Source organism: Rattus rattus, chromosome 1, assembly GCF_011064425.1.
Source record: "Rattus rattus isolate New Zealand chromosome 1, Rrattus_CSIRO_v1, whole genome shotgun sequence".
Taxonomy (NCBI): domain Eukaryota; kingdom Metazoa; phylum Chordata; class Mammalia; order Rodentia; family Muridae; genus Rattus; species Rattus rattus.
In genome coordinates, this window is record NC_046154.1 from 5,453,437 (window position 1) to 5,478,580 (window position 25,144).

Below are 25,144 nucleotides of genomic sequence, written 5' to 3' on the forward strand. Positions count from 1 at the left end.
CCTTTTTCAGGTGTAAGTATCTAGTCAGAGGTCAGAGCGTCAACATTTTTTCTAGCATTTATGTGCGTTTGTGCGCGCACACATGGAGGTCAGAGGACAACTTCCGAGAGTCAGTTCTCTCCTTCCACCATTTAAGTCTGGGGAAAACTCGGGTTCTCTGCGTTGGCAATAAGAGCTGTTACCTGCTGAACCACCTCACCTTGGCCACAGGAGCTCACCAGCCGTCAGATACTTCAAAACCCATTTTGTGAGCTTTTAATTTCATCTCCTTGCTCAGGTAGCACCAGAGAGAAGCAATACTTTTATTGCTAGCATAGATCTTCACAATGTAGCCACTGCCTAGCCTAGGCTCAGTAGTGGCAACAGCCTACCCCAGCGTTTGGAACCCATCACCTCCACTGAGGCATGTGCTGACCTCACACATCCCTCAGCAAAGCACAGGGAGAATTCTACTTGTCTCTCCTAGCCACTATCCTCCTTGCTGCTCCTCTGAGCCTGCCTCACTGGGGTCCACCTCATCTGAGCCTGCAGGATCTGAGTCCTGCCCCTGCCCCTGCCCCTGCCCCTGCCCCTGCACTCCTGCATGGCATCAGTGGCAGCCAGACCCTCATGTCCAATCAGTCTTCCCTCACCATCTGTGAGCAGATATGATACAATGTCTCATTTCCCTAATCATCCTTGAGTGGATATGATACAGTGTCTCATTCTAGCCCAGCTCACTCTAGGTTGGACAGCCAAGTGGTTTTGAGCAGCAAGAGGGGCCGAGGAGGTCTTCCACTGCATCATACACATAGCACTGAACTTTTTAGTAGAGTGGGCATGGAGCCATTATTGCCAGGAGACTCATGCCATGGGTTGCCACACCCGCCTTACCCTCCCCTTCCCTGGCTGTACCCACTTGCAACTTGAGGTTTCTCAACTCTCCCTTGAAAGGGGGCCCAGCTAGTATGTGGCCTTGCACTCAGTCACCCTTTGCCTGGTAAAGCATCTTCAAGGCTCATCCTTGTCATGGCAACATACGTGCCACATGCCACATGCCTTCATGGCTACCTACTGTCGCATTGCACAGATGGACCATGCATTTGTCCATTCGCCCACTGATGGTCACTTGGGTAGGACCCCACTTCCTGGTTCCTAAGTTATTGGGCAGCTTGCATAGCATGTCTGTCGGGACTCACGTCTAGTTTCTTGGGGATGCTAAATGTTGAGATGGTCACTCTGCGTCCCTCCTGCTGAGGTACTGCACCCCAGGGCTTCTTAGGACCACGCAGCCCAGCGTGAGCTACAGTAAATGCAGGACTTCAGGACTGTCCATCTGACGTGGGAGCACAGGTCCAGAGGTGTCACAGTAGAACACAGGGTGCTTGTCCCTGGTACTGACTGGTGCTAGGAGGAAGGAGGCGGATGTGGGCAGCAAAGGAAATGTTTCCACATGAGCCACACTGGGACAGCAGTAGAGAGGCTACTAATCCAGTCCCTTCCCCCTAACTGACCTAGCACTGCTCTTGTCAATACTGTGCAGCCTTGGGGGTAACTGGTGGGTCGGAGTCCCTGGGCCTTGGGGCACTTAACGCTATTCTTTTAAGATCTGCCCAAGGCTAGCTGGCATGGGTGTATAGTTCAGGGATTATAGTCTATATGGCTGTGCTATCTTTTGTCTGTTTGGAGCAAGAGGAGGCCAGGCTTGTCCCTAGCTCCCCCACCACTCCCCACACACCCCCGGCTTGGGTTTTGGAAGACAGAAGTGGCAGCCAACATGTAACTTGAGCCTCCGAGACACCTGAGCTGAGGAGATCTGAACTCTGGAATGGCTTATTTGTGGGGCGAGGTCCCTGTAAGTGGCTGGGGGAGCCGGTGGAGACTGGCAGGAACCAGCCCACCATGCCTACCTCTGGCACATTCTGTTCTAAAAGTCCCCCAGGACCGTCCTCCGCCCTGAGTCATGGGGCAGAGGGAATCATGAGAAGCTCAAGTAGGCATAGCAGTGGCTGCCCTTGCAGACTAGGGAGGGAGGTTCAAGCCAAATGCTGGATTTCTGCTTCAGACATGTCTAGCGGGATGGTCTTGATAAATTACACAGGTGAGACCTCTTCTGGGAAGAGAGACAACAGCCTTCAAGGCCCATCCCAGAGAGCGGCCTGAGGACCGTCTGCATGGCACAACATCCCTCACAGTGACCTTGTGCCGCCAGACCCTTTAAGCCTCTCCTCTCCAGACTCAGAACAGAGACGACCCCAGAGCTGGGTGCTAGGGTCCTCCCTAAGCCTTAGCCATGGGCTCCTCTGCCATTCCCCTCCAGTGCCCTGAAGAAAGGATAGCATCAGAAGGGAGGCCGCTGCCAGCTGTCTCCAGGGCCTATGGGATCAGGCCTCCTGCCCCTCCTCCTCTGGGATGTGAGGGTAAGAACATATGTTCCACTGAGCACACAAAGTCCACCATGGCCCATCCGGCATACCCCTCCCTGCCAAGTCTCCACCAGAAGGTTTGGATATTAGCATAAAGGCCATAGGAAAGTTATTGGACACTGTCCCAGGCAGAGATGTGACGGGTCAGGAAATTGGTTCTGAAAGAAATGGGTCCATACAGCAAAATCCTGGCTCCCCGAGGATGCTTGGCTGGGGCTGCTTACTACAAGGGTCTATCCACAGACCCTCCTTGTCTTGGTACTCCATAGGGGTTTGACAGCATGTCAGATCTCTGAGGTATGTATCTTTGCGATGGTCCAAGTCCCTGACCCACCATGAACTGGGAAGAGCTGAAGCAGCCATCTGGGCATCGCTACCACCTGCTATCAAACCCACTATGTTCCAGGTACCTGGCAGGTGGTGACTGGCCACCTTGAGGAGTGAGTCAGATTGTGGCTAAAACAAGCTCCCTTGACATCAGTTCCCACCGGTGAGAGCTGACAGGAAATTGATAGCCTGCACTCCTGCCCAGCGTCGGTTAATTTAAACAGACCCAGACCAGTGAGATAATTGCTCAGTGGGTAGAAAGGTGCTTGCCACCAAGCTGACAGCCTGAGTTATATTTCCAGGACGCATATGGTAAAGTAAGAGAACTGTCCCCTGGAAGTTGTCCTCAAACATTCATACCCGTGCCCTGCTCTCCCGTGTACCCACTCATAAATGTAATTTTTAAAAGTTTTAAAATAGTAGGTCCAAGGCTTCTAGATGAAAAGATTTTACTCCAGAGAGGAGAGCAAATGGGAGGACAGACTGTCACAGAAACCTTCTGGTTTCTCAGGCATCCTGCCAAAGAAAAAGGAAAGACTGGGCCCATGGTCATGGGATGAGCCTATGGCCAGGAGAGGAGGAAAATAGAGGAGGATAGGATGAAGGGCCACACCCAGGAGGCCCAGGCACGGGGCTCTAGAGACAGACAGGTGTTGGAGGCAGTTATGGGAACTGTGACCAGGGGGAGTCATCAGAAACAGGATCACAACTGCTACTAGCCCCAGGCACAGCTCCCCACCCTTGAGACTGAACAGGACCAGCACCTGTAGCCGAGGACCAACCCTCATAGCCCAGGCTTCAGCAGGCAACAGTAACAGCACCATCCTGGCCTCTGGGGCATTTCTTTGGCTTGGATACAAAGAATCAGAATGGCCAATGCTATCCATGTAACCGCTGCTAGTCTCCCCACCCACAACAGTGCTGGGAACCGACTCCCCATTATCCCTCGGTGCTGACTAGTGTATTCAGAGCAGACCCATCAAGAGCTCTGGAGTTACTCCAGAGGCTGCCAGACTTAGTGCTACCTTCTCCCTTTGGCAAGGTCTCACCACTGTCCTGTACTCACGTGTGCTGCCTTCTCCGCCATTTATGGCTTAGAAGTAGACCCTCCAGTCCACAGGGAAATAAATGAGCAGCACTCGAGAGAGACTCTGGTATCACCACACAGCACCGTGATGCATGTGGCAAGGAGTTCCCCCTCCTACCCACACTCGCCCTCACTTGTGCTTGGTAACACAGCCGGTTGGGTTCTACACAGCCAAGTGTGCTCCTAAAACTCTACTGGGAACCTCTGGGGTGTGGGAGGGGGTGAGGGAGGGGTTAGGTGTGGGTGGGTTGAGACCCCTGAATGGTAAGGCTGCAAGCATGAGCTCAGGGTACTTCATCGTGGGTAAGGAGTCCCCCTAGGAGCACAAGGGCAAACGCCAAGTCCTCGTAAGTTACCCAGTCTTGGGTCTTTTTTTTTTTTTTTTTTTTTTTTTTTTTTTTTTTTTTTTTTTTTTTTTTTTTTTTTTGGGGGTTTGGGCCCAACCCAGGGCCTTTTTTGGACGTCCTTGGCAACCTCGGGGGTGTGCCCCAACCCAGGAAATAAAGGTGTTTGGGGGGTTTTTTTTTTTTTTTTCGGGGTTTTTTTTTTTTTTTTTTTTTTTTTTTTTTTTTTTTGGTTTTTTTTTTTTTTTTTTTTTTTTTTTTGGAGCTGAGGACCGAACCTAGGGCCTTGTGCTTGCTAGGCAAGCGCCTACCACTGAGCTAAATCCCCAACCCCGTCCTTACTCATTGTGAACCCACCACCTCTCCATCCACCTCTCCCCACACCCATCCATCCATTTTCTCGTTCAGTCACCCACATATACTATACTCCTCCGTCGGATCAGGTTTGTTTCTAAGAACTGAGATGCCAACTGTAAGCCGGACACTGATCCCTGTCTCAGAGCCATCTTTAGAGATACTAAGGAAATGTCGGGGTTGGGGATTTAGCTCAGTGGTAGAGCAACTGCCTAGCAAGTGCAAGGCCCTGAGTCCTCAGCTCCGGGAAAAAAAAAAAAAAAAAGGAAATGTCACCTCTGCTCCCATGCCAGCCACATAAGGCCTGCATCCCGAGCCCATGCAGGGCAGTGTGGCCCATAGGACAAATCTTCACATTGCTCTGGGACCAACTGTCAGCCACCTCCCCCCTGAAAGAGTGGAGTGAATGCTGGACAGAAGGCAGTGCACCAAATCCTCAGGAATGCCCCCACTGTGTCATTACCCCTGTGTGGCCCAAGAGCCCTGCTTGATAAAGAAGAATCGTTTTATCTGTTGACTGACCAGGCTGGCCTCGAACTCAGAGATCCACCTGCCTCTCGAGTGCAGGGATTAAAGGCATGTGTCACCGTCACCAACAACACCTGGTGTGTGGGACTGTGAGGGGGATTTCTTCCACATGCATCACGGTGCCATGTGGCACACGTCAGACACCAGAGTTTCTCCTGATGACTGTTCATTCCCTGCCGGACTAGAGGGTCCCATTCTAAGTAGTGAGAAATTAAGAGATGGAGATGACAGGGTTAGGGTGAAGAGAGGAGGATTGAAGATGGATTCTCCCAGTGTCCATCTAGGTGAGGGGGTTTTCACACCCAAATACCATTACGGTCAGGTTTAGAGAGAGAGAGAGAGAGAGAGAGAGAGAGAGAGAGAGAACGAACGAGAACCAACATGCACACTTGCATACACAAGCTTTCAGCCACCAACAGTAACATTTTTTTCTAGGTACACTTCTCCAGGGTCCATATGTCCAGAACCTTTTTAACTTGTTTGCTTTTCCTGGTATTGCATAGTTTCTCCTAGATTCTGTGCTTTAAGGAGGAAAGTGTTGTTCAAATACCAGGAATGTTGAAAAGCTGAGCTTCCCACTTTATTCTGTGATTTGTTTGCACACAAAGAACCTATGAGGGTAGAGGGGTTGCTCAGCACGCATCTGACCTCTCCCTTGTCAATGTTCACAGCTCGAAAAGAAGCAGACCCTGCCTCCCTTCCAGCCCCAGATCACGGATGACTATGGCCTGGACAACTTCGACACGCAGTTCACCAGCGAGCCCGTACAGCTGACCCCAGATGATGAGTAAGTCCCGGGCACCCTGACCTGCACCCACAAGTGTCTCCGTGGAACGTGTCCTGAGCAGCCAGGACCTCTGGGCCAGTGGCATGGCCCATGCTCAGGTCCCTGACTCTAAAGTGTGGACTGGTGGGAAGGACGGTGCCTGAGGGAGGGACACGGCTAACACTCTTCTCCGCCCTCTCATGTTTTCAGGGACGTCATAAAGAGAATCGACCAGTCCGAGTTCGAGGGCTTTGAGTACATCAACCCGCTTCTGCTGTCTGCTGAGGAGTCCGTGTGAGGCCATGAGCATCTCTGTTGTGGACACACCTGTGAATGACCCTGTCACTTTACCCCTAACTACAGCATATGCATGCCAGGCCAGACACTGAGGCTCCAAGCAGCCAGAGAGGGATGCTGGCCACCAAGACCGCAGAGGGGGCATCCAACAGGCACTTCTAGACAGAGCAATCTCTTGTGTCCAGGCCCCAGAGGCTGGCTTTGTGCTGGAAGGAACCACTTCCTGTGCCCATGGCGGCCCTACCAGAGGGTGAGACAGCCACGCTGTCTTGAAAGACGCACATCTTCCACAGAGACAGAACTCGATGCACTGATCCGCTCCAGGAAAAGTTAGCGTGTAATGCCCTGAGGAATAAAGTGTACTGATGATGTCGAAGCTTCCTCTGATGCCTTTTTTCTGTGGCACCCGCCTGATGTCCCCAACGCAGCCCCCCACACGAGGAGGAGCTGCGCTTTCCGAGCAGGCAGAACGTAGGCAGGGGACGGGCACCCAAGTGCCTGCAGGGATGTTGTGCTGCAACAAGAATTGTTACAGATTCGGAACGTTTTCTAAATCCCGGTAAGTTCTGTTGTTAATATTTAACAAGTATTTTCATACCTAGGGCAGCTAGCTGTGGTAGGCCGAGGCCGAAGGGACACCCCGGCCAGGTTGGTGGTACTGTTCCCACCAGCCCAGCCGTTCGGACTCTGATGGGGGGGAGAAATTGGATCACGGAGATTCTAAAACATTGCTCACCAAAGCACCAGTAAACCAAATAAATAAACAAAAAGGGAAAGTAATTGAAAACTAAGTCCGCACAAAATATATTTCTGAAAACACTAGCCAGTGCCTCCAAGATGTCTTCTGTTACTACATTAGATTTTTTGGAAAATATTTTTATCATTAATACTCCAGATTAGGAAATTTAAAGACAACGTGTGTGATGGACCCTAGCCTTAAAGTGACAGACTACCCATAATCCCTCACTCTTCCCGAGGAAGCACGCCTGCTTCTGTAACTGCTGTGCTCAGCCATCCTCCTCCTCTTTAGCTTAGTTCCGGAGGCCAGCCCAAGGGCTTTCTGGGACGAGGTCAGCTAACCCCTTAGCAGGTCCAGTGTGGTAGGAGCCATGGCTTATCCACCTTTGTCATGGGCAGGAGATGGAGAAGGGACACCGGAAGTGACAGAGCACCCCAGGTCCACCCAAGCCAGGCTGGCCCATAGGGCAAACATGCCTCACACCCCCAACCCTGCCAGATGGAGACCCTGAGTCTCCACGTCAGGCAGAGTGAAGTCTGGGCTCCTGTCATGTTTGCTTTCATGCCTTGGGGGAGGGTGGCCCTGACAAAGATCAGAGTGAGAGAAAAACAAAAATTCCAGAGGCGTTGTTAACAGTGCTGCTCTGCTTCTCCGTGACGCCCAGTGGCCGCCCACAGCCCTCACCCCCAATACACACTCAGGTTTCTCAGGCCATCGCCATGTCTGGCACTGAACACATCACAGCCACACCCAGGTCCACGGTGCTGGGACAGAACAGGCAGCCCAGGCTTCTGACACCATATCCCAAGTCCAGGCTTCTGGGTGGCTCTGTGACTCCTATTGAACATGGACACACTTCAGCCAGCACTCCCTGGTGTCCATTGGTAAGACATGTCCCCCAACAACTAGTCAAAAAATGCAAATAGAGCCTAAGAGCCAATTTTCGGGCCTCCCAGGGGTACCCAGCCCAGCCTGCGGTCCTCCCATGGGTACCCTGCCCAGCCTGGGGGCTCTCTGGGGGGATGCAGCCTAGCCTGGGGGTGGGGGGGTCCAAGTGGCGGGAGTCCCAGTCTGCGGCCCGTGCAGTCACGCTGCCTATGAGTTGAGCTACTAAGAGCCCACAGATGGTCCAAATGCAAACAGGCTCCTGCAAGCTCCTTTGCTCCCAGCGTGCTGCCTAGGGACAGCAACAACCCCTTTGCCCAACCAGCACAGGGACCCTTGGTTTGTTAGAAATGGGGGTGTTTATTTAGATACTGCCCTATTGCCAAATGACTTGCTGGTTACTGGTTTGGCTGCTCATGTACAAATGTGAATAATATTGTGCCCACCAGAGGGGGAGGTTTTTTTATATATAGTAATTTGTTTTATAAATTAAAGAAAGTGAAAGATGTATTGAAATGTGACTTGGGGGGGGGGGTTGGGAAATACCCAAACGTCTGCAAACAGCTCCGGGCAAGAGAGCGTGTGTCTTTCGAAAAATGGTGGTCACAAACACTGGTGACTTCATGATTGTAACGCAGTAACCATGTGGTTTTGTACAATTGATCAGTGGAGCCCATCGCCGGCCGACGTTCCTTCTGTGGGCGATGTCCTCGCCCTCCACGGCCAAGGGTCGTTCTTACTCTTTCTTGCACATCCATTAAAGACTTTGATGAAAATACCCTTCCTGTTGTTATTTGAACTCAAAGTAGGGGTTTGGGGGAGGCAAAGGGTTTTATTCTGTTTTCCTTAAGAGCCCCTTCCCAGGATACAATCAGGTTCTCACCACAGAAGAACGGGTGACCCACACACCTGCCTGCTCAGTGCCCATGTCCCAATCCCCATGACCTGAGTCTGTCCTTGCGACTGAAGAGTCCCACGCATGCCCTCTTCCTCCTGGTGTGTTTTGGGGATTTGGATGGGTGTGCACACACACATACGCACGCACGCACGCACGCACGCTCTCCCAGCTCTGGGATTCCCATTGCTTTACTTTCTAAGATTATAGCGTTGGGGTTGAAGTTAAAATGTACCAGCTGACTAGATGAGGGATTTCCAGAAACCTGAGAGAATATCATTTTGGGGTATCTGTGAGAACATTTCTAGAGACTAGTTTGAGTCTCACAAGACCAGGTGAAGAGCCCTCCTCGGTAGATACCATTTAGCCACTTATATCAGAGCTCCAGGCTTGGTCTTCCCCCACTTTCCCTGGGACCTACTCCAGGCCGTCTGACAGAGACCCACAGCATTGGTGTCACTGCTTCTAAGCCTTGCCTTTAGACTCAGTCAGCTGCCGGCACGCCAGCATCTCCAACCTGCAGGTATCCTGTCAGACTTTTCAGCCTGTGACCAGGGAGTCCTCTCTCATCTGTGTACACTTAACCTCTCCGTTCTCCTCTAGAAGAACCCCAAGATGGCAGCCTTTGAAATGTGCCTCTTCACCTGGCAACACAGCCAGTTTTGGGCAGTGTTGAGTTTTTCGAAGGATTCTAGGCAGCACCCAGGCCTCACACCTGGTGAGTCCTCACACCTGGTGAGCCCTCACACCTGGTGAGTTGAGTCCTCACACCTGGTGAGCCCTCACACCTGGTGAGCCCTCACACCTGGTGAGTCCTCACACCTGGTGAGCCCTCACACCTGGTGAGCCCTCACACCTGGTGAGTCCTCACTGAGCACTATGCTGCACCACAGCCCGTTTCATGTGTTTTGTGGTTTATCTGAAACCCTTTCAGTTTGTGTTCTGAGACAGTCTCCTGTAGTCCAGGCTGGCCGTGGTTCACTTTGTAGGAGAGGCTGGGCGTGAACTGATCTTCTCCATCACCTGCTGTGGTTACAGATTCGAGACACCACGTGGAACCCATTGAAACCATTTTTGAAAGGAAAACACAGATTTTCTGGTTATCTTGGACTTTCAGACCATGCCTGTCCCCGGCCCCAGGCCAACACTTGTTTCTGTAGACAATATCCAACACAAGAAAGCTTAGTAGGGGACATTGTAATCCCAGCACTGAGGAGGTCCTGACAGGAAAATCAAGTTGCCCTCAGTCACGGAGTGAGTTCAAAACACAGGGGGGGGGGGGGAGAGCTGGAGAGATGGCTCAGTGGTTAAGAGCATTAACTGCTCTTCCAGAGGTCCTGAGTTCAATTCCCAGCAACCACATGGTGGCTCACAACCATCTGTAAATGGGATCCAATGCCCTCTTCTCGTGTGCATGAAGACAGCTACAGTGTACTTGTATAAATAAAATAAATAAATCTAAAAAAAAACAAAAACAAAAAAAAAACACAGAGGGGGTCAGGTGGAGGAGGGAGTGCTCGGCCTAAGTGGGTGTCAGAGCCCACTATTTAGAATCTGGGCTTAAGAGCACAAGAAGAAAACAATGCAAATTTGCTTTTACGCCACTTACACTTACAAGTCAGCCAGAACATGTGACTGACGGAGGTATGGCCATATCTCCCCCCACCCCCTTACAGAGTCTCCTTCAGGAGCTACTTCTGATGTGAACTGAAACAGCCCTGAGCCCTGCCCCGCAGAGATAAGGTCAGGGAGACCTCTACATGCTGTACCAGTCAGCCAGAACACATTTCATTCCTCCCAGTATCGGGCTGAACTAGGGGTTGATTCAAGCTGGGCAAATGCTGTACAACCAGGCCACTCCCCAGCTTAGGTAGACAACACACCGCCATCTTAGTCCTGGAAACCAAGGAGTCAACGCGGAGGGTTCTAGGGACACTGAGGACAGGCCTCAGGCTATGTCTCAAGTGGAAATGGGGTTCCTGTCCCCCAAAGCCCCTTCAGTCAGTACACCAGTCCCCTTGAGGAAACCCCACCCTTGTGATCTGTTGCCTTCCAAAGGCTCCATCATCATCACTGGGGCGAAGACCTCAGTTCAGTAACTGAGGGAAGAGCTTCAGCCTGCAGCGCCCTTGTGGAGAGATGAGTGCGCTGAGGAAGTTAAAACACGACTGGAAGGTCTAGCAGGATGTTCCGACACGTAAGACGCACTGCTCTTGCACAGCCCCAGCTGTACACGACTACCCATCACTGTCGCTCCGGAGGATCCAACGCTCTCCACCGGTCTCCACAGGTAACTACATCCACATGTGCACACCCCCACACAGACACATGCCTGCTACACACAATTCTCTCTTTTTAAAAAATGGCTGGGGGTTGGGGATTTAGCTCAGTGGTAGAGCGCTTGCCAGCAAGCACAAGGCCCCGGGTTCGGCCCCCAGCCCCGGAAAAAAAAAAAAAAAAAAAAGAAAAGAAAAAAAATGGCTGTGGAGGGGTTGGGGATTTAGCTCAGTGGTAGAGCACTTGCCTAGCAAGCGCAAGGCCCTGGGTTCGGTCCCCAGCTCCGAAAAAAAGAAAAAAAAAAGGAAAAAAATGGCTGTGGAACATGTCCCAGTACGTCACTCTTGGGGTCAGGAAAAGGGGCTGCCTGGTTACAGATGCTAATTTGGGTAAAGATACCAAATTCTACCTCGTGACAGATGCTGGTGTCCCTGCCTGCCTGAGTGCTTTTTTTTTTTCTACTCCCTATAACAAAATACTGGAAAGCAATTTAAGATTTATTCTGGCTCACAAGTTGAAGAAGGTACAGTCTGTGGCAGGGAGGGCACAGGTGAGAAGTGTGTCTTTTCACATCCCCAATCAAGAAACAGCTCAATTTCTCCTTTTTCCCTTTTCAGTCAGTGGGACCCCAGGCCACGGTGCCACCCACATTCAAGTGGCTCTTCCTTTCCCAATTAATCTCTAGAAACAGTTTCACAGGCACACCCTGAGATGTGTCTCCACCCTGAGATGTGTCGCCTAGGTGATTCCAAATCCAATGAGGCTGACAATGAAAATGGGCCCGCAGGGGATCTGCTGCCTGCTGTCAGTGACCAGCACTATGTCCCGTGCCCAGGAACAAAACCAGAAGGAGCCAGCCCTCAGGTGTCCCCGAGACCTCTCAGCAGCCACATCCAATGTCAGCATATAGGCTTGAAGGAGAGGATACAGCAAGGCAGCCTGCAGGTCACCACACCACGTCTTCTGTGCTTTCAGCCAAGCACTGAGCAAGGTGGCTATCCACATCTAGCTGGGTCAGCCTGCAAGGGAGAGGGAACAGTCAAAAGACGCAGGAAGGGCCTCCACAAACTTGTGACCCACTGAGGAGAGTGCTGGGCTCTTCCATGAGGAAGAGCTGGAGGAACAGTAAGCAAGGTTATGGCGATAACCTTATCAGGTTGAGCTAGCCATTCCCACCCGCCCCCTCCCCGCTCCCTGTTGTCTGAGAGCCCTTCTCTAGGCCAGAAATGTCTTAGTCCCAGAGACTCCTTCCCTGACCAGAGTTTGAAAAGCTCCCATGCCATCTGTTGGCTCACTCACCCTGGCCCATGTCTAAAGCTACCCCAAAGGCTCTCTGGGGCCAGCAAGATGGCTCAGGGAGTTAAGTGCTTACTGCCAAACATGATGGCCTGAGTTCAGTCCCTGGAACCCACATGGAAGTTTTTCTCTGACTTCTACACGTGCGCGCGCGTGCACACATACACACACACACACACACACACACACACACACACACACGTAATTCAAGTCTAATAAAAGTCAAGTGTGGTAGCATATATCTTTAAGCCCAGCACTCAGCCCAGGAGGCAGAGAAAGATGGACCTTTATGAGTTCAAGGCCAGCCTGGTTGACGTAGTGTGTTCAAAGACAGCCAGGGCTACACAGTGAGACCCTGTCTCACAAAATGAAAGGGCTATCTGCAGACACATCAGCAGGGAAGCTGGAGACACCACGTTGGCTCTAGAGGTCCAGTGCAGGCCCTCCACAAGCCCGGAGCTTAACTATAACATATCGGCATATTGGCTGGTCAAACCTATTAGGTGCTTCCATCAACCAGCACAAGGCAGTACTCATGAAAGCCCAGCTCACTGGGCTGCCCAGAAGAAAGGCGCATGAATGTTAAGAGTCCCTCAGGACAGCTGCCTGCCGTCCTCCAAGAGGCAGACATCACACTCAGGAGGTACCCAGTCTAGACATGCTTTCTTTTGAGGGAGATGGTTGGTTAGTTGGTTAGTTGGTTAGTTGGTTGGTTGGTTAGTTCATTTAGTTGGTAGGTTAGTTCATTAGTTGGTTGGTTGGTTGGTTGGCTGACTTGAAAGAGGGTCTCCTACATAGCCTTGGCTATCTTGGAACTCACTTTGTAGACTAAGCTGGCCTCAAACTCTCAGAGACCTACTTGCCTCTGCCTCCCGGGTACAGGGACTAAAGGCATGTGCCACCATGTCTGACATGTTTTCTTGATGTGAAAGGACCAAGCCCTACCATGCAAGATTCAGTCATATGGGGGTTGGGAATTTAGCTCAGTGGTAGAGCGCTTGCTTAGCAAGCGCAAGGCCCTGGGTTCGGTCCCCAGCTCAAAAAAAAAAAAAAAAAAGATTCAGTCATTCAGTCATATGGCCTCTGGCACTACATTTCTGGAAGGCCCATATAGCACCCGTACCTTAGGAATGCTGGGTCAGCGGCCCAGGGAAAGGCATCACAGCCAAAGAACAAGGGTAGCACATGGGCAGTCTTTCCACCCCTAACTTCGTCTGCCCATCAGAGGGAGGAGGTGACCCAACTGGGGTGATCAGTAGAACTAGCCCAGGACTTGCTGTAAGGCCATGTGGACACCATCCTATAACAGTGGCCATCTCTTAGATATCAACCACCAGGGGGCATGTCCCCAGAGTGACTAAACTTACCGTCTCTGCTCTAAAGTCCCTGCTTCTTTTGAATACCCTATAGCCTTCCATCCTCAGGCAGTACTCCTCGAAGCAACACTCCTCACTCAGACTCTGTCTTGCATCCCTCTCTATAGCTCCTGAAGCCATGTGACCACCACAATGAGTTCCCTTCTCCAGACCAATGCCAGACAGTCTCATCGCAACCTGTCAGAGCAGAACTACCATCTCCTAGTGTAGAACAAACCCAGAACCCTGTGAAGGACTCTTTATCACAGTGCCCTGTGTCTCCCAGCAGCCAGCTCACCCTGTATATGCTGAGGCTGGTGAACTCACCCACAGAAGTCCTCAGGCGGAACCCCACAGATCCTAAGGATCCTCCGGATACACTAAGGCTGGCCAGCCAGGTACCCATTGCTTGCCCTCACACCCTTCCCAGGGTGTGACCTGCTCACTATATCCTAGGTGACCCACATCCAGATCAATGGCCAGAGAATGGACAGCAAGACCCCTCACCTAGCCTGAGCCCACAACTCCCAGGCTCCCAGGTCCTGTGACTTCCACTGGTTCTCTCAACTGGCAGTGCCAAAAAATATGGTCCTTGAAGGCCATGAGAGCCCCTCAGCCAATGTGGCCAAGGTATTAACACTTCCCTCCCTCCAGCTTTCTGCAAGGCACCTCAAAGGTTCTGTGTGGACCATCTGTCGGAGTTTCTAGCTGTCATCCCTCAAGTGGGTTCTCAGGGGTTCTTCCTCCAGGTACCACCCTACAGCAAGAGCTACTTCTGTAGCACCCACCCTACAGTTGGGCTCCTGCTAACTCTTGGACACAGCTCATCCCTGGTTATAGCAAACCAACATGGACTCATGCCAGTTTACGACTGTATCATTAAGAGTCGCAACATGGTACACACTGGTTATCCCAGCTACTCTGAAAGCTGAGGTGAGAAGACAGCTTGGCCTCTGATGTTCAAGGCCTAGGCTACATACTGAAATAAAAGGGCAGGGAGACAGACAACCAGGGGTTATGGGGGAACAGATGGACAGATAGAGAGAGAGAGACAGAGACAGACAGACAGACAGACAGACAGACATGCAGAGACAGAGATGCGCACAGAAAAATCACAACCACCAGGTCTCACTTTAGTAAAGACTAAGTAAGGGTTTTGGTATCCCCATCTGGTGCTGTTTCACCAGTTGCCCATCTGACACGTAGATGTCAGAAAATACAGTGGTTTCCCTATCTGTTGGTCCAGCACCTGCAGATTCAAACAATCAGGGATTTAAAAAAAAAATACTTTTAAAAAGCGACTTGCTGGGGTTGGGGATTTAGCTCAGCGGTACAGTGCTTGCCTAGCAAGCGCAAGGCCCTGGGTTCGAAGTCCCCAGCTCCGGGGGGGAAAAAAAAAAAGCGACTTGCCCTTGTAATAATCACTCCCTAAGCAATATAGAATAGCAGCTGCTTCCATAAAGCCACTTAGAGATGTAGGACTTACAAAGTAACAATAATTTTATGTAAATAAATAAATAAATAAATAAATAAATAAATGGACTTGAGTATCTGCAGGCTGATAAACTGGGGGCACCACACCTGAGTTCCCAAAGATGGGGAAAGACTTATGAAGTATCTGAGTACAGCAGCAAGATCGTAGAATGGAGAACACTCTGCATTGCCAACCCTAGTATCTAATTCCTGCCGCCTTTAGGAGTAAAACAGAGTGGCTCACGCCGTGCTAAAGGAAGGAAAGAGAATGGTGTGGTCCTACCTGAGGGGCATCCCCAGTGCCAGCTCAGCTGGCAGCAATGTCTGCACAGACTGCCTCAGAAGACAATATGACAGCTCACTGTGTCGAGCTGACCTGCCCAGAGCCAGTCTGCCTCCTTAACAGCTCTTGCCCACTGGGACAACATCCCTGCCATCTCAGCCCCAGAACACCCTGCAGTGGGGCAGGAACGGAAGGAAACTCCTTGAAGGGCATGGGACATGATGTCCCCCAAGTCAGTCTGGTGACCTGGCTGCCACCTCAGGTGAGTCTGGCCAAATACATCCCAGTTTCTTTTTTTTTTTTCTTTCTTTTTTTTTTTTTTCCGACGGAGCTGGGGACTGAACCCAGGGCCTTGCGCTTGCTAGGCAAGTGCTCTACCACTGAGCTAAATCCCCAACCCCTACATCCCAGTTTCTTTATAGTTCAACATGAAGATGTTATAAGTGGACTTGCTAAGACTTGAGCCTACCTCACTGACACCTACCCTTGAAAAGCAGGGTGCTTTGCCAAGCCCTCAAACGGCCGCTTGAACAGCACCCAACGGATGGAGTGAGCCCCCCTCTTCAATGGCCCTGTCTTCCAAGAGTCTTTTCTTAGACACACCCAAGGACAGCACAGACAAAAGGCTGTCCCGGAACAAGAGCGGGAACCCTGACAAAATCAGGAATCTGATGGGCTCTTCGAGAATGAATTCCCCAAAAGGGCTTAAGCCTTCAGCTTCTGCCCCTGGGTCTCTCGATTGGTAAGAAGCACAGAGATGTCTGCTTTACAAATCACTCACTGTCACATAAACAGGACCCCAGTTGGGTACAGCCATAACCTGACTCAAGCCAGCCCAGTCAACATCCCCCTTGTCTCAGCTATATAGGTATGAGTAGAGAGCTGTTGTCGAGGGGTGGGATTGGGGACCCTCCCAAATTCATAAGGGCTTGAATCTGATTTTTTTTTTTTTTAAAGCCACATTTTGGAGGTTAGAAAGGTGGTTCAGTTGGTAATGTACCTTCTATGCAAACATTACCAACGTAAAAGGCTGTATACATTCATGACCCAGGTACTGGTGGCAGGACAGACAGGCGTATCCTGAGCCCACTGTGTAGCCCACCCTAGCACCTCTGAACTAGGGTCCCACCCGCCTCGTGTTCTGACAGCTATTTAATCAAGCCAACTCTGTGCTTGATTAACCAGGACTAGCAAGAAGGCTCAGCAAATAAAGGCTCAGCAAACCTGAGGACCTGAGTTCAATCCCTGGACTCACGTGATAGAAGGCCAGAACAGACTTCAAGAAGCTGTCTTCTGACCTCCACATGCATGCGTGCCAGGCACACATGTATGTAAATATTTATAATTTAAAAACTAGTTACATAAACAAAAGGCCTGAGCCCCACCAGGCACTCTCTTCGCCTCCTAAGCCAGGGGCCTTACATCCAGCTAAGTCTTCAGCCTAAGGTCTGGGATGGGACACTCACTTCGGATCAAAAGCCTTCTGGCACAATGGGCAGTTCAGCAACACAAGTTGACTCTGCACAGGCACACACTCCTGAGCGCTGGGAGTTTGACGGGAATCCAGTGCAGGGCATTCTTTCAGGGATGGAGCAGGTGACCCCGGAGAGCCTTCAGGACAACGTAACAGGTGGCAGGAGCTTCCAGAGCCACGAAGGGCAGGCGGAAAAGGCGTCCAGGAAAAAGTCTTGGATCCTACAGTGAAGACCTCAGGAGGCACAGTGGACTCTGGGTCAGGCAGAGATTCCTGAAAAGCAGTGCCCTTAAGGTCACAGCCACCAACACCATGACCTCCCCCAGGGCCTGAGATCCCTCTCCCGAGTCATCCCTGCTTAGTGCTTTTGGACACACCTGGCTAGGAAAAGCAGGCAGCGGTGGTAATGGCTGACTGTTCGGGGTCCAATCCGCGTTCCCGCCCACGGTGCTGCGCAGCAGAGCAGCCCACGGCTCACTCTTACTTTCCTCCGAGAGAAACCAGGGGCGGCAGTTAGGGGGCCTGGGAATCATAAGAAGGGTCAGTCAGGGGATCCATGGTAGAGGTCACGAAGGGTTGGTTCTACAGTGAGGGGCAACAAGGCTGGGGTGGGGAGCAAGCCCACAGTGGAGTAATGGAGGAGGAGGGAGCCCATAGTAAGGGAACAAGAATGAGCCTCACGTTGAAGGGTAAACGATCTAGGAGGAAATGGAGCCTGGAGCTGCGAAAGGAGAGGCTAAATAGGCGACGGAAAGAGGGGTGGCGGAGGTGGCGATGGGGACTGCAGGGTTGGGGCGGAAGAAGCGACCGCGCCCGGAGAGAGGCGGAGCGTGGCTGGTAGCGCGATGCACGTGTGCGAGGAACCCCGCAGCTAGGCGGGAACGTCGCGGCGTCCCCTTCGCCTTCCCGGGCTCCCACCGCCTTCCAAAGCCCCCAGGACCCCACCCCTCCGCTCTGTCCCGCCTCACCCGCCCCCTGCGGGCGGCCTGCGGCGGCTCAGCCTCCCCCGCAGCCTCCGCTCCTCCTCCATCCTTCTCCTAAGAGCGTCCGGCGGAAGTGAGACTTACAGCCAGACCCGCCCTCCGACCCGGACCCGCTCCGGAGGCTTCCAGAGTCCCCGCTCTCCGCTCTGCCAAGTGCCAGCTCCCTTTTGTGGCGCTGGAAATCTAAGGCGCCGAGATCCCAACCGTTGGGAACACGAGGCTGCCGCCTTGAGGGAGAGTCGCGACAGCGTGGAGCTGACCTCCAGTTTGCAGGGGTGCGAGATTGGACCCACCCGACCCTGTGCAGACCCTGGAGCCTGGGCTTCCTTCTGTCAACACGTGCTGAGAGCTGTCAGGCTTGCCGTGCCGATGGCACCTCCCAGTGGTACTAGACAATGCCCTGCCTCAGTTTCCAGTTCTTTGGCCTTTTTCAGGAAGGCCCCATGGACAGGACCAGATTCCCAAATCCAGTTTTGCCATCATCTTCCTCTTCTTCTTATAGAAGGAACTGGGTTTTTCTACCAAAGAGAGAGGCAATGAAACCTCAAAGCCCAGGGGATGAAGGCTCAGAGTGAAAAATCCCGGTTTTCTACCTAGCCAATAACCCGCCCTGCAATCCTGCAACCAATCACTTGGTGGCAGCAAAAGCCCAGGCACTTTGACAGACGCATTGGGATTCGCTAGTAGCTTTCTACTGCACAGCCCCCAGGGGTCAGGGACGGTCCAAAAGCCTGTCCTGCAACCATCTGACTCCCTAACCCCTTTCCTGGCTCTTCCTCCAGTCACAGAACTTTGCCTCCCATCTTTAGGCGAGATCACCCCCACTGTGAGTACTTCCAGGTTCCACAACCTGGAAATTGTGTCCAGGCCAGGGTCTGGGGATGGATTCCGGACCGAGGTTGTCTTCTATCTCTGTAGGCTTGAAGAGGATCAGCAAGTTTAATCTCCTAAGGATCCGAGAGCAGATATCTGTGCGGTATGTGTCTGCTGTCCACAGAGGTGGGAAAAGATCTTGGATCTCCTAGAACTGTGGTTACAGTTGCAGAGCTACCATGTGGATGCTGGGAAATGAACCTGGATCCTTTGCAAAGAGGAGCAAATGTTCTTTTTTTTTTTTTTTTTTTTTTTTTTTAGATTTTTTTTTTTAATTAACTTGAGTATTTTTTATTTACATTTGGCAAACATCCCCTTCCCTCCCCCCTTCCTTATGGGTGTTCCCCCCCACCCTCCCCATTGCCGCCTCCCCCCGACAGTCTAGTTCACTGGGGGTTCAGTCTTAGCAGGACCCAGGGCTTCTCCTTCCAGGAGCAAATGTTCTTAACCATTAAATCGTCTCTCCAGCCCCAATCCAACCATCTTTAGAACCTGAGGAGGTAGAAGCAGGGTAATGAGCAGCCCCAGAAGTGACCTTGTCCCAGCTGTCTGCAAAATATTGCCAAGAAAGGCTTTAAAAGTTTAATTTGAGCGGGCGCTGGCACAGACCTTTCATCCCAGTGCTCAGGAGGCAGAGGCAGGAGGATCTCTATGAGTTTGCTCTGTGGAGTGAGTTCCAGGACAACAGGGCTATGAAGAAAGATCCTGTCTCAAAACAAAACAAGGGGTTGGGGATTTAGCTCAGTGGTAGAGTGCTTGCCTAGTAAGCGCAAGGCCCTGGGTTTGGTCCCCAGCTCCGAAAAAAAAAAAAAACAAAAACAAAAACAAAAACAAAAACAGGGTTGAGGATTTGGTTCAGTGGTAGAGCGCTTACCTAGGAAGCGCAAGGTCCTGGGTTCAGTCCCCAGCCCCGAGGAAAAAAAAAAAACAAAAACAAAAAAGCAAAAAGTTGAATTTGGACTGAGGAGATGTCTCAGTGGGCAAAGTGTCTGTGCAAGCATGAGGCCCTGAGGTCAGTTTTCAAAACCAACGTGAAACCATGCCAGACAGCACAAGTCTGGACTCTCAGGGTACTTTGAGATGAGCAGAGACAGGAGCCAAAGAGGAGACTGCCTTAAACAAGATGGAAAGTGAGGTTGTCTCCTGACCTCCACTATGGTGTGTATGCTCACACCACAGAGGAAGGAATTTTTTTTTTTTTTTCTTCAGAGCTGGGGACCGAACCCAGGGCCTTGCGCTTCCTAGGCAAGCGCTCTACCACTGAGCTAAATACCCAACTCCGAGGAAGGAATTTTTTAAAAAATATTTATGGGGGTTGGGGATTTAGCTCAGTGTGTAGCAAGCGCAAGGCCCTGGGTTGGGTCCCCAGCTCTGAGAAAAAGAAAAAGAAAAAAAAAAATTTATGTATGTAAGTGCTCTAGCTGCACCTACACCTGCACGCCAGAAGAGGGCATCAGATCCCAGTATAAATGGTTGTGAGCCACCATGTGATTGCTGGGAACTGGGACCACTAGAAGAGCAGTGAAGTGCTCTTAACCACTGAGCTATCTCTCCAGAATGTAAAGTTGAAGTCAGGTGGTGGTGTTGCCTTTAATTCCAGCACTCAGGAGGCAGAAGCATGTGGCTCAATGTGAGTTCAAGGCCAGCCTTGGTTTACAAATCAAGTTCCAGGACAGACAGGGTTACTCAAAGAGAAACCCTGTCTTGAAAAACAAAATAAATTAAAAGAAAAAAAATTTAAAAACCTAAGGTTGAATACGATGAAAGGATTTCACTCTCCTGGAGCTATCTGTTGTGGTGACAAGGAATTTACTGGAAAATACTTTCTGCTTGGGATTAACCCTTGCATTGCAGAAACAACTTTCCTTCTGAGCCAAGATTCACAGTTACAAAAGGATACTTTGGCCCTTTGGAGGAGACACACCGGTGATGCAGAAAGTGGCCCAGTGTGGGAAACAATAAAGCTGCCTGCATCTGCCCACACCCAGGTTGAGCCCACATTCTTCTCTTTGGCCTTGTCCATCGTTAGACCGTGTTTTCTTGGAGGAAAAGCCTAAACTCCACCCTCCAAAGCTAGTCTCAGAAGTGCAGAGGGTCTGCCGGCCAGGTTGGTGTCTCAGCAAGCTATTTCCTCAAGGTGGTATTAACAGAATCCTGACTTTCTCACTAGCAAAGCTGGTCACCAGATTGATCTCTGCCGTCAACAGGGGCTGGTAAGCTGGTGGACTAGGTGAACCCGTCCATCAGAACCCCAGTTGGAAGCTGCTGGGGTCATCCAAGTCCTGCTTGACTTCCAATATTCTCCTTGCCTTCTTGGGAACCGGGTTTACCATTAATTTACTGGACAAATGGGTCATGACAGTGACAGCACCTGTCGGTGTCCAAGTCCAGAAAGGACACAGGTCTCTAGCTTTCGAGTGGGACCTGTAGGAGGCCAGCATGCCTGGGGACATGCTCAAGCCATGCCACTCAGATCTCCCCACGCTTACTGTGAGGTAGAACAGCGTGGCATCTACATGGGGCACCCCAGCCATACTCACTGACTGCGTGAGGGTGTCCAAGAGGCCTGAGCTGCCTCTCTGCCTGCGTGGCCTTCTGACAGCGGGCTGCATTCCCCACACCTGCTGGCCTGTGTGTGCCAAGCAGGCAAGGCTGCCTGGATCCAGGCACGGCGGCATTTATGGGGTGTGGGAGTGCCAGGCAGACAGGCTGTATGAGACAGTTGCCTGGGAAACATCGCAGGATCCGCCAGGCAGCAGAGTGGTTGTTCAGGCCCACACATGGGGTGTGGGGGCAAGGGTGTGTTGGGGGAGGGGGAGGGGGAGGGGGAGGCTCAGACACTGCAACTCCCTTACGGTACCTCTTCAAGCTTCCAACCGGGGATCGTGGCCAGGACTTGCCCATGGTCAGCAAGCCAAAGCCAAGGGTGGGGCAATCTAACCCAAAAAGCCAAGGGACACTGGAGGAGAGGGCACTGGGGGAAGGGACCTTGCCCCATTTCAGCTCCCACCTCTGAACCACCCTTCAGGCCACATTTCCACCCGGCCACTTCTGTCGGTTCACAGTGGCATTCTGACATCCAGCAAACTCTTCCAGCCACTTTTCCAAACCCTCTCATGGCCCAGCTTATGTTCCCTCCAGGGTCTGTGCCTTCGTTGGCCCTTTCTCCAGGAGGCTAACTCATACGGCCCTAAGTCCTGGCCTTAATGTGACGTCTTCCAGCCCTGCCCACTAATGCCCTTCTAGGTTTTCCTGAAACACAACCGTAGGGCAACTTCCAGAGGGCAGTCCTGTGTACTGTGTCCTAGCTGTGCCCAGAGCTTCAGAGGGACCACAGGGCCACAGAAAGAAGGACAGAGCCTTAGGGAGGAGGGCGGCAGAAAGGGGAAAAACTTGGGGCCTCTCCTGCGGAGACAATAAGTCAAGCAGAAACCAAGCTTTCCTGGTGCATGGGGTGAGTGGGAGCCCCAGGGGGACTCCCCAGGGAGGCTGTGGTTTCTCAGATCCCACAGAGTCAGCTTTGACCCGGATCCAACAGCATTTACAGGAAACCTGCACACGGGAAGGCCCTTGACCCAGATGCCAGAGGTCTCTTCACCTTCTGGGCCCCTCAGCCAGGTGGATACAGATTTCTGAAAGCATCTGAAATAAACAGACTGTGTTTACCGTAGCCATCAATTTGGGGCTGTGTCCTGGCTACATTTTAACTTTCTGATTTGGGTTTTGGTTTTTAATTGTTGTTGTTTCTCTTCTCACCCTTGGGGATGGAACTGGAGGCGGGGCTACTTAAGTGAGCTGTACCCCGACACCATACAGTTTTTGAAAGGTGCAGAGTCTTTCATACGGTACCACAGGAATACCCCGGAATCTGCTTTCATTTGAAAAATCAAGCAGGTGGGCCCCGTAAGTCAGGCTCCCGAGGTCTAGGGAACTTCTCTCGGCCTAACAGCACCTTCCAGAAGAAGCCAAAACGCTGTGAGCAGGAAATTGAGAAGGCACTGCAGGGTGGGGGTGGGGTGCACTGTCTTGTGTTTGCTCACCTGGAAGAACTGTATGTTGTAGGGGGAAAAAAAAATGACCTGAAAGGTATTTGGCTCAATTAGTGTGCACATGTGTGTATGTGTGTGTGTGTGTGTGTGTGTGTGTGTGTGTGTGTGTGTGTGTGTGTGTGTGTGTGTGTGTGTTCCACATGTGTGTATGTACTTGTCAAGGTCAGAAGTTGATTGCAGGAGTCATTATTCCTCAGCCTTATTCCCTGAGATAATGGGACTGAATTCACCAGTCAGGCTAGGCTGGCCAGCCAGTGAACCCAAGAATCCAGCTGTCTCTATCTCCCCAGTGCTGGAATTACAAATGTGCCTATCTTTTTAGATGGGTTTTGGGAATCAAATTTGGATCCTTTTATGCTTGTGCATCGAGTCCTTTTTTTTTTTTTTTTTTTTTTGATAGAGCAATATCACAATATCCCTAACCCCTGGCCCAGATTTTCATATTTCCCCCACCGTCGTACTCCTAGTAGACTAGAGACGACACAGGCTTAGTTAGAGCTGGCCCAGTAAAACCTGAGCACTACTGGACTCTCGAGCCTTGATCCCAGAGACCGCTGACCGTGCCCTCAGCCTCTGCTATTCCCAGTGCCCAAGGAAGTGACTTCTTTTCTCTCCAAGATCACCCTCCATGAGTTACTATGAAACTGCAGCATCAAGACTACCCGGTCCACATCACTGCCCTTCTGTGTAGGGTGCTGCTGAGAGAGAAAGCATCCGTCCCCTCTCTAGGGGCCTCCTATGTGGGTCCTATACATAGTTCCTACCTGGCTAGGGACTGTAGGTAGCCCTCAGTGGAGCAAACAGCAACCTCATCATGTCTCTATGGGACAGGGGCAGCCCTGACTTCTGATCAAAATGGCAACTGGTAACAGTCTGCATCCCTGTCCCATGGATCCTCAACCCTCACCACACCCATTTTGCTCTTGTCAAAAAAAAAAAAAAAAGAAAAAAACCATTGCTCCCCACCGAAGCCAACACTGTGATGGAGGTGCTATTGATTGACACGCGTACAGATGGGTCCAACTAAGGCCCAAAGCATATACCAAAGGTCATAGGGCACATGACAATGACTGGGTAAGCCGGCTACGAAGTCAGCTCTTCCCCAGCATACTAGCAATGAGTGACGTCCTGCTGGGTATCAGCAGTCAGGGGACCAAGTAGGGCTTTCTAGCTGCAGAGACTGGCCTCCATCCTGGAAGACCGGCCAAGATGTTCTGACTAGTTTCAGGTCAACTGTAACTTTAGTCTTCTTCAAAGTCTACTTTTAACGATGGTTCTTAACACTTTAACCTCCCTTCTAGCCCAGCATACACCAGACGTAGTGGGAAAGAAAGGATATGGGGGAAGTGGACCTGTTGAGAAAGGTTCTTTAGAGCAAATCCCATCTGCATCGTCTGGAAATCAGCAGTTCAGTTCACAGGTCAGCAGCAGCGGCTCGATCCACACGCAAACACTTCACGCACACGACAGCAGTCCAGTTCAGTAGCGTCGGGATAGCAGCAGCGGTGGTATGACCCAGCAGAAACAGCCAGACCTCGGACAAATCAGCACGAGTCAGCAGGAGTAACCAAGTCCACCAGCAACACCAGAAGAAGTTCTCAGCTGTGCCTCTGTCTATACAGAGAAGATCATCGAAGACTTGAGACCGAGAAGCATTGTACAACTAGCTCTGTATGCAAGCTAAGCCAAGCCCTTGTCTCTGTCCAGTCCTATTCATACTCCCTCCAAACATCACGTGTCTTGTCTCAGCAGAGAGTCTGTCTTAGCAAAACTTCACGTGAGTCTCTCTCAGCTGACATCACTCTACCAACCATTCTGAGTCCACAGAAGCAGCAAGACGCTGCCAGCAGACCACCAAAAGGTTTTTTTGGTGCGTTTCTCTCTATGGAGTCCCGACAAAAGGAGCTCAATTACGCAGTGTAAGGCAGACCAGTACACGCGTGCCGTTATCGAAGAATCCTTCATCCCGTGTCCTTTCACGTGCTTGCTTTAGCAGAACCTCCTTATACCTGTGTCTGCTTCAGTGAAACGTTCCTTCACGTGTCTGCTTTAGCAAAACACCAACCAACACAAAGGACTTTCCAAAGAACCCTTCAGTTTCCACTTCGGTCAACCTGACAGAAGCTAGAGTCATTTGAGAAGGGAGAGCCTTAACTGAGAAAACGCCTCCACAGTAAGGTCATTACAAGCATTTTTGTTTGGTTGGTTGGTTTAATTGAGGATTGGTGTAGGACGGTCTAGCTCACTCCTCCTCTTGGGCTGGTGGTCCCAGATACCATGAGAAAGCAGACTGAGCAAACCGTAAGGAGCAAGCCAGTAAGCACTGTTCCTCTGTAACTTCTGCTTCAGTTTTTACCTCTGTGCTCCTTCCTGCCTTGAACTCCTACTGTGACTTCCCCAGATGATGGGCTACTAGCTACACAGTGAAGTAATCCTCCCTCCTCTGGCTGCTTT

At 51.3% G+C, this 25,144-nt stretch overlaps 2 protein-coding genes across 4 annotated transcripts in view; one reads left to right on the top strand and one right to left on the bottom strand.

Moving 5' to 3' along the window:
* Positions 1-8,510, top strand: part of Prkcz (protein kinase C zeta) — a 111,758-nt gene extending 103,248 nt beyond the window's left edge. Inside the window, exons 17-18 of the mRNA XM_032893433.1 lie at positions 5,717-5,832; positions 6,022-8,510. Of these exons, the coding sequence (XP_032749324.1) occupies positions 5,717-5,832; positions 6,022-6,109 (204 nt within the window). The 3' untranslated portion in view covers positions 6,110-8,510. The remainder of the gene's footprint in view (positions 1-5,716; positions 5,833-6,021) is intronic.
* A 2,870-nt stretch (positions 8,511-11,380) lies between these two features.
* On the bottom strand, positions 11,381-21,423 carry Faap20 (FA core complex associated protein 20). 3 transcript variants are annotated; one of them, XM_032893452.1, is made up of 4 exons: positions 17,754-17,825; positions 17,163-17,307; positions 16,778-17,058; positions 11,381-11,923 (listed from the first exon to the last, which is right to left on the bottom strand). In XM_032893452.1, the coding sequence occupies exons 1-4, from the start codon at positions 17,813-17,815 to the stop codon at positions 11,851-11,853; spliced, it is 561 nt and encodes a 186-aa protein (XP_032749343.1). In that variant the 5' UTR covers positions 17,816-17,825; the 3' UTR covers positions 11,381-11,850. The 3 variants fall into 3 exon arrangements, with proteins under 3 accessions (XP_032749343.1, XP_032749352.1, XP_032749336.1); XM_032893461.1 differs by having other exon boundaries at positions 17,163-17,268; positions 17,754-17,821; XM_032893445.1 differs by lacking the exons at positions 11,381-11,923; positions 17,754-17,825 and adding an exon at positions 21,182-21,423 and having other exon boundaries at positions 16,759-17,058.
* Between the last annotated feature and the right edge of the window lie 3,721 nt (positions 21,424-25,144).

Coding starts and splice junctions, on each gene's coding strand:
- Faap20 (XM_032893445.1), bottom strand. CDS start 21,423: ATGTGTGGGCCTGAACAACCACTCTGCTGCCTGGCGGATCCTGCGATG. Junction 17,308..21,181: donor TGGACACCCTCACGCAGTCA/GTGAGTATGGCT, acceptor TATGATTCCCAG/GCCCCCTAACTGCCGCCCCT. Junction 17,059..17,162: donor TGCCTGCTTTTCCTAGCCAG/GTGTGTCCAAAA, acceptor ACTGCTTTTCAG/GAATCTCTGCCTGACCCAGA.